This window comes from Pantherophis guttatus, chromosome 3 (assembly GCF_059756535.1).
Source record: "Pantherophis guttatus breed Tessera chromosome 3, ASM5975653v1, whole genome shotgun sequence".
NCBI classification, from domain to species: Eukaryota; Metazoa; Chordata; class Lepidosauria; order Squamata; family Colubridae; genus Pantherophis; species Pantherophis guttatus.
In genome coordinates, this window is record NC_142065.1 from 125,134,012 (window position 1) to 125,143,226 (window position 9,215).

The 9,215-nt window shown below is 37.9% G+C and overlaps 1 protein-coding gene across 1 annotated transcript; it reads left to right on the plus strand.

Annotated features, from left to right (window-relative positions):
• The first annotated feature begins 1,792 nt into the window (after window positions 1–1,792).
• On the plus strand, window positions 1,793–8,499 carry MED10 (mediator complex subunit 10). Its single transcript, XM_034411803.3, has 4 exons — window positions 1,793–2,097; window positions 4,022–4,105; window positions 5,879–5,981; window positions 7,589–8,499. Exons 1-4 carry the CDS (start codon window positions 1,976–1,978, stop codon window positions 7,682–7,684), a joined length of 405 nt encoding a protein of 134 aa, XP_034267694.1. The 5' UTR covers window positions 1,793–1,975; the 3' UTR covers window positions 7,685–8,499.
• Window positions 8,500–9,215: the final 716 nt, after the last annotated feature.

Genomic DNA, 9,215 nt, shown 5'->3' on the forward strand with positions numbered 1-9,215 from the left:
AGTGCTTTAGTGCTTTAGTCTGCTGAGCCACCTGAGCTCCTACTAATTAAGGAATACCAGCTTCAAACTTGCCAAAAGTTTGGTAAGGAGCCAAGGTGGCGCAGTGGTTAGAGTGCAGTACTGCAGGTACTTCAGCTGACTGCTAGTTCAGCAGATCAGCAGATCAAATCTCACTGGCTCAAGGTTGACTCATCCTTCCAAGGTGGGTAAAATGAGGACCCAGATTGTTGGGGGCAATATGCTAATGCTAATGCTAATGCTAATGCAATATGCTAATATGCAATATGCTATATGCTAACTTTGTAAACCCCTTAGAGAGGGATGTAAAGCACTATGAAGTGGTATAGAAGTCTAAATAAAAAAAAGAGTAGGTTTTAGTCCTAAATGGCAAGAGTGGATGCTATAGCATAGCAAGGAGGAATATAGATAAATATGACATTTCCATTGTTCTCTGCCATTACTATTACATCAAAGGTGTAAGTACTTGCAATGGAAACCTTTGTTCAAATCCTTCATGATCCTGTTAACAAAGAACTTGACATCTGGATAAACATAAAGTGTAGCAACTGGCTACTGTATTAAAATCTTTGCCCTATGGGTTTAAGTTTACACAACATGCTAAGCTAAAACCAAACAAATCACTTTATGACTTAATGTAATGAGGCCTTTCAGTCACAGAGCTTCATATTTGTAGCAGCTTAACATATCCGGATGTAAATAAATTGAAAGTCAATAAAATGTGTAGATTGGAAAATTTCTTTTGAGCAGTAAATGGCAGCAGAGGTATAAAATTTGAACTCTTTCTTACCAACTAGTGGCCAATTTCTGTACATTTTATGTAAATCTGATATGGCACCACTATATGTAAATTCTATCTGTAGGACTACAGAATACGCGCTGAATGCATGGAATTAGTTGCATTTGTAATTTAAAACAATAAGTCCTATAAGAAACAAAATAGCTTGTTTATTGTAAAAAAAAAACAGTAGAAGTCAACTCCATGGTCCCTTATATCATAGGCTAAGACTGTAATGTTCTTTTGTACTAGCTTTACCAAGAGGCAGTGGGATTTACCCTGAGAAGAAAGAATAGGGTTGTCTTGTAGCCGTTAAAAAAAAAAAAGTCAAAAATCCATACATCAGATTCTGCATCATGAAATACATGAAGGGAATCCTAATGTGATAGGCAACAATTCTCGTGTGAAATGCAAGATGAACTCCCCACTTCGGTTGGCTCCAACTTAGTTTTAAGAGGATCCTTCCCTCCCGTGCTAGCATATCTGTAATTATATGAATTGTGTTTACCTCTCCCCCTTAAAAAAAAAAAAAACAATTCCCCGTGTTTTGAATCCTCGTTAGCCGCCCAGTTACGACGGGCGAATATGTGGCCGTGTGAAATGTACCCAACCAAACCCTAATAAAACAAAATCACCCTATCCCCTAATGGTTGACGTATATAGCCGTCTGGCAACCGCTGATTTAGCATTAGATCGCGTGCAGCCGGTAAAATGAACTCCGGGTTCAGTTTATACTAGTATAAAAGAGAGCAATTTGATGCTATGAGACTAATGATTAAATCTGTGAGAGCCGCACGTTCGCTTAAAAAAAAAAAAAGAAAAGGGGGGGGGAGGTTCGTTTATCCCTTTAGAAAAAAAACCAGGCCGCCCGACCGAAAACACAGGAAATGCTCCAGGGCTCAGAACGCAGAACTAAACAGGAGCGGGAACTACGCGTGCGCACATGAGGGCAGGCGTAGGTAGTTTTACTTGCATGGGCGGAGTCTACAACATCTGCTCTCGAATCCTATTATGTTCCATTCAAAGGGAGGAGGGGGAGGGGGAAGAAGGGCCTTCCTTGAGCCGGAAGAGGAAATAGTACTTTAAGCGTTCATGGCCGCGCTCTTAGCAACGCGGAGACCGGTGTAGCGAAAGAGATTTTCGCGGAGGGGCTTAAGGCTTGCTCTCTGGTTCCGAGGGATGGCGGAGAAGTTCGATTCCCTGGAGGAGCACTTGGAAAAGTTCGTGGAAAACATTCGGCAGCTGGGCATCATTGTCAGCGACTTCCAGCCTAGCAGCCAAGCGGGACTCAGCCAGAAACTGTGAGCTCCCTGTCTCCTTCCCACTCGGGATTCCCAAACCCTTTCTCCAAAGCGAGTGGGGCTGGCGGGAGTTGCAGCGCTGGGAATTGGAGGAAATAGTCACCGGGAAGATGGCGTTTTATTTAAAGAGTTCAATGGCAAGAGTTTCACTTGCCATTGAATAGCAAATATTATTATTTTAAATATATTAGCAGCCGAACTCCCAGTAGTTTGTGTATTTGGGGTGTGTGTGTGAGGCTTAAAGAAGCCATTTACAAATCCCCTTGAAGAGTTTTATTTGTAGGCGGAATTTGAACCTTGGGCTCTATAGATATAGTTTACTTTATTGTCATTGCACAGGGTACAACGAAATTAAATGCCGTCTTCAGGGTACATTATAACTATAAAAATAAAAACACAAACATACATCCTTTACAGTCTTATATAATTGAAATTGAAAACCGGATATTGCACTATACCATAGAATTCAATATGGTTATTGCCCTGGGATAAAAGCTGTTTTTCAGCCTATTTGTCCTTGTTTTTATTGATCTGTACAGTCTGCCAGATGGTAATACTTCAAAAAAAGGGTGCCCAGGATGAGATGGATCTTTAAGAGTGTTTTGAACTCTCTGCCTAATACGGTACTGTCCTTTCAAGATTGATGTCCCTAGGCCTATTTGAAGTCTCATCAACTTAAATGAAGTTTATAAAAAACAAGTTTTGTAAAAGCCCCCTCCTCGATAAAGCTCTAATGAATTGTTAATGCTTGTGTAACTTACATTCATTAGATGGTCTGAAACAGTTTCTTTTTAAAAAATTAATTTTAGAAAACAAAAGCAAATTTATACAAGGCAGCTTTAAAGACAGTTGCTTGCAATTTAAGAGCTGGAGTATTAGGCTGTTGTTTTCTTCCTAATATTCAATGTTAACTGGAATTTACTAAGTAACTGGAATATAACATACATTGGGAATTGTTTTCACCCTTTCTTCCACAATGTGCTATTGTGGTTAAATTGTTGGATGGCGCTCCTGGGAGTTCCAGGTTCTAATCCACCGTCAGCCATTTGGTGATTTGGCCAGGCACTCATTCCCTGTGAACCTATCTACATAACAGACTTTTGTTATGAGGAAAAAAGGAAGATAAGTTATGCGTACTGTCTTGAGCACCTAGAGAAAAGTCAAGGTATCTCACAAATGAAGTATTGTTTGTAAATGTTATGGATTTCTTTTGTGACAGCTATATGATATACAGGTAGTGCTTGATTTATGACCAACATTGTGCCCAAAATTTATGTTGCTAAGCAAGACATTTGTTAAGTGAGTTTTGCCCCATTTTATTACCTTTCTTTCCACATTTGTTAAGTGAATTACTGCAGTTGGTAAGTTAGTAACATGGATACTGCGACTGGCATAAATATGAACCAGTTGCCAAGCATTTGAATTTTGATTTTGTCACCATGGTGATGCTGCAACAGTTGTGTGAAAAACAGTCATAAGCCACTTTTACAATGCCATTGTAACTTTGAATGGTCACTAAACAAACAGTTGTAAATTGAAGATTACCTGTATAGCTATTATCTATATAACAGATAATGTAGTGTAAGGTCTTTTTTATAAATTTCTTTCATTTTCTTCAAAAGCCATATAAGCTATTAACACAGGATAGAATTGGAGGTTGAAATTGTCATTCTAATTTTGTGGGCAACTCCTTGTGTTGAGCTTCAGGGCAATAATTTTAAAGGAGATTTGCTTTCTTTCCCTTTTGTTCTGAGAGCTTCTGTTTCCTTTATTTTTATTGCAAACATTTCATATTGTACAGCTAGATTGGTTATTGACAAGCCTCATAATGTCTTTTATAAACCCTCTGTTAGCACAGAGGAGGTATAAATTGATAATTTGATTTCACTGTGCTATAAATTAATAAAAAATGGTTTCTGTCTAGGAATTTTATGGTTACAGGCTTGCAAGATATTGACAAGTGCCGACAACAGCTTCATGATATCAGTGTGCCTTTGGAAGTCTTTGAGTAAGTGTTTAACTTCTTACCCCAGCTGTTGGTATGTGGCCCTAGAGATATTGATACTGTTTATACAAGAACAGTCACATATCTTTTCACAGTAAATCTAATAAATTGGACTGCAGGGCATAGAGTATATGTGTAAACACTAGAAATTCATTTTTAAATATCCACAATGCTAAATAGTGTTTGATTTTTGAGAAGCATCTTATATCCTTTTGCTCTTGGGAAATACATTTGCAGAGGCTGTAGTATCTGCAATGTGAAGGTAATAAAATCTCCCTACAAATTCAAATTTGGAGGACGTTTTCATTTTTCTGGGAGTATGGTGAGGTAGTTAAAAAGTTCTAGATGTATTAAGTTTATCTTATAAATACAGTAGTGTTTATTTTTGGTTTATTTTCCAAAAAACAATGGGAAATTGTATGTTGCTTGCACTAAATTTCACTGGTATCGTCAGTTTTGCTTACAAATTGGACCATGAGAGCAATAAGTTGCTCAGTCTCATATGCAAGACTATTGAATGGTCTTCATATCTTTTCCTATATCTTTTCTGTATAGACCCAATAGATTGCTGGGAACTCAGTGTCATTAAAGGTAATCCTCGCTTAACAATCATTTGTCCAGCAACTGTTCAAAAATACAATGGTGCTGAACAAAGAGACATTTGATTGATCCCCAAAGTTATGCCATTGTAGTGTCCCTGCAGTTACATGATTGCAGTCTGGGCTCTTGGCAACCCCTTTCCACGTACAACAGATTGCCAAGCACCCCATGATCCTATGATTACCATTTGTGATCTTCCCTGCTGACTTCTCCAGAAAATCAGTGGGGAAGCCAGTAGGGAAGGTCGCAAGGATAGAGCTCACTCTCATTCCTGGGGGCTGTCTCAAAAAAGTCCATCAGGACCCATTTTGAGATGGACCCTTTTCAGCCAGCCTCTTTGAGAACAGAAATCAAATTGATTTTAGGGCAAAGTTCCTCTGCCAAGCAGCCCTTCATTCTCAAAGATGCCGACTTAAAAACTCCATAGCGAAAGCCAAATGGGATTTTAGTTTGAGGTTCTGGCACCATAGGGTGTTCAGAGCCAGGCTGACCCCTAACACCCCATTCTGCAAGTGCCCTGCACTAAATTCCCACTAAGCTTTTGCCATGGACTCTTATCAGCCACCCTCTTTGAGGGCAGAAGGGCCACCTATCAGATTGATTTCGCACCTCACAGGGCAAAATCATTCTGGCCATGTGTAGATATTCTCTACACGAGGAGAGAGGAACTGCAACACTGGGCTGAGGAAAGGAAGCTGGGATCATGAAGATGCAAGTTTTTCTGCAGCCCAGTGATAAAATTTCCTTTTGCCCATGGAATCACATGGTTGAGTGGGGAGAAGGCCCAAGCCTTCGGGGAGAGGGGTGGGGTGGAGAGGAGGTCCAAACTCCAGTGGGCTAGCTAGCCAATGCCTCTTACCCCATGGCAGATTTTTGATGCTGGGCCTCCTTCACTTCCTGAGGGGGAACTGGTAATGCAGTTGTTGAGTATGGCAGTCATATGGGTGCTTTGCTTAACAACCACAATGACTTATGATCCAAACTCGGGGCTCAATTTTGCTCATACGTTGAGTATCTGTAAACGTTTCTTAAATTCTGTGCTTTTGTGATTGTGTGGTTAAATATGTTAAATGATTAGTGTGAATTTCAGAAAATGATATTGGTAGAATACATAGCATACGTGCATGGTTAATATACATGAACCACATTAAAATCTCATAACATTTATTTTCTCAGATATATAGATCAAGGTCGTAATCCTCAATTATATACCAAAGAATGCTTGGAAAGAGCTCTAGCCAAAAATGAACAAGTGAAAGGAAAAATTGATACTATGAAGGTACGTTGTCACTTGTACATAAAAAAACCTGTATTCCTTAAGTGTACATTGTCTGCATGTGCATTCAAAAGTTTCAAGCCAATAACTACAGAATTAGTCTTTGCTGTTAACTTATTTAGTTATTTACTTTGTAAATTTATACAGTCTCCTATTGCATATGTAGGTAATGTACAAAGTTAAAAACTCAAAAACAAGACAGCAAAATAATCAAAAGCTTTTAGTAATTTAATAATCCTTTATTGATTAGCATTTAGACCATATCAGAATGCAAAATGTAAAATACAGAACAATAATAAGCATATATTAAAAAAGAGTAAAATACATGAGTAAAAGAAAATGCAAATCATATTTCTCTGGCACCCCTAAATTTATTCTATTTTAACAATAGTCTTATTTTGTATTTTATATTTTGTATTTCTAGTATGGCCTAATGGCTAATCAGTATACTACATTAAAAAAATCCTATAATCTGCAGGCAACTGCATGCAATTTCCCCAGCAGTAGAACCACTTTGCAAGCTCCATACCCATGTTACAGGATCACCAGGTGAAATGGCAGAACCCTGTCTTCAGGCCTTTCCAGAAGGCCAGCAAGATCAGAATCAATCTGACTTCAGGGCTCCCTTGAAATGAAATGTGTTGCTTTTGTTTCTTTGTGGAATTTGACTGGTTGTTGCAGGCAGAAGCTGCAAGCAAACATGCTTAATTATTGCTTCCATATTTTTTTAAAAACGTTCATATATTTTAAAAATTGCTTGGGACCATGGGGCTTTTTACTTTTTTTTTTTTGAGTTCTCACAGTTTTCTCTGGTGGAACACTTAAGTTTTTTTAAATATTAAAACATGAAAGATTTAAGGTAGTTTATATACAGTGGATAGAAAAAGTCTACTCCTGTTAACATGCAGTTTTTGAAATGAAAAAAAAAAAAAACCCAAGATGAATCATTTCAGAATTTTTTTCACTTTTTATATTAACATATAAGATGTAAACTTCTATCGAAAAACAAACAAACGGTTTTTTTGGGGGGGGAATTAAAAAAACAAGAATGTGGCTGCATAGGTGTGCACACGCTTAAATTAATACTTTGTTGAAGCACCTTTTGATTTTATGATTCTATTTTATATAAGCAAAATATACCACAGTGAGCAAATCTTCTGTATATGGCTTCATTCTTATCTGCGGTAAAGGGACTGATTTCACTGAGCCATCTCTGAGTGTTTTGTATAGTCAGTATTAGAGCTGAACGTACAAGAATGTACAAGAAAGTGAGGTTGTGCTCTGTGTTTATTCTGATTTAGCATTCATTCTTTTGGGTTATGAGCCTATCGGCATGGCACATCTTGCCTTGGGAATCTTTGCCCACTCTTCCTTGTAAAGGTGTTCCAAATCTGTCAGATTGTGAGGGTATCTCTATGAACAATTCTCTTCAGGTCACCGCACAGATTTTTAATTGGATTCAGACGTGGGCTCTGTCCTGCCCATTCCAAAACTTTGATCTTCTGGTGAAGCCACTCTTTTGTTGATTGGAAGTATGATTTGGGTTGTTGTCATGTTGAAAGGTGAAATTCCAGTTCCTTTGCATGACTTTTTTTTCCTTTTTCTCTTAGAAATTTAAAAGCCTATTGATTCAGGAACTGACTAAAGTGTTCCCAGAGGACATGGCTAAGTACAAAGCTATTCGGAGTGAAGATCCTTCTCCATAATTACATTTTCCCTTATCCTGTACTCTCTTCCAGACTCTGGTGATATATTTATATGATAATCATTGACAGTTTGAGAAGTGAAGATGTGTTCAACTGAAATACTGATTAAATATTGTATCTCTTGGCCTGGTTGGAATTCCTTTGTGCTACATCTGCAGTCACTAAGAGGTTCAAAAAGAATCCAGAACTTCAAAACATCTTCTCTTTAAAGTGACATGAAGCCTGTTTCTGAACTGAAAGTTATCTCCTTTGCATCTTGTAAATACTACACAAAGCATGGTGGGTTTAAGATTGCAGTTGGGTATTGTAGCTTATACGAAACGGAGTAGCAGTATAAAAGTGTCATTATTTCTTCCGAATTCTAAATTATTCTTTTGAATTAGTTTCTAGGGTGAAGTCTTTTTGCTATATTTTGATCTACAAAAACAATACTTGTTCATTTTGTGTTGTCATAAAAAACTGGAATGTTTCTAATATTATACATGGAAATATACTTGGAGGTATTGTCAAAGCAATTTTTAATTTCTTCCGTTTTTCATAGTTAATGAAAAATTGAACTTCTAAATATATTATAGCCTTAATATATTAAATTGTTTTACATCTTTTATGTGGTCTTCTGCTTTTTTGTTTATATCTCTTCTGATAGTCTGGAAACCATGAGAATTGATTACATAAATTGTAAACAAAGGATTTACATTTTGTATCTTATAAAAATATAGCTATAAGCTTATTCATACAGGCATGTTAATCATTTCTGGCAGTTCTGATTTGCATGGAAATGAGTTGTTATGAATAAACAGTAGAGAGAACTTGCATATCTTATCTTGAGTATTTTTCATTAGAATAAATTGATGTTTAACTACCGTATTTTTTGGACTATAAGATGCACCGGTGTATAAGACGCATCAAGATTTCGAAGAGGTAAGTAAGGAAAAAAAAGTTTTTGCCCTCCCTGCAGGAGCACTCTGCAGGTCTCCCAAACCATCTGCGTGCCCTGTTTTTTGCCCATTTTTGCGCAGAGGGTTTGGGAGGCCTGCAGAGTGCTCCTGGGGTCTAGGGGAGGGCAAAAACACCCCCCGTTTTTGAGAAAAACGGGCCCATTTTTGCGAAAAATGAGGTGTGCAGAGGGTCTGGGAGGCTTGTAGAGTGCCCCTGGGGGAGGGCAAAAACGCCCCGTTTTTCTGAAAAACGGGCCTGGTTTTCACAAAAATGGAACGAGCGGGGCAGGGCTTCGGGAGGCCAAAATGGCTGAATTCAGTGTATAAGACACACCTACATTTCTACCCTCTTTTAGGGGGGAAAAAGGTGCGACTGATACTGATGGATTGATATTTAATTGTAATTACAAAGAAAGCTTATTTACATATGTGCACATGTACATATGTATATATATACAATTTTTTAAAAAATAAGCTGTATGCCTAAGGTTAAAGATAGAAATTAGGCTAGGAATGAGCAAAAAATGAAAGTGGAAATGACTTCTAAGACAGATCCATCAGGTGATCCACTGCAGCCTTCACACTCATAGGCC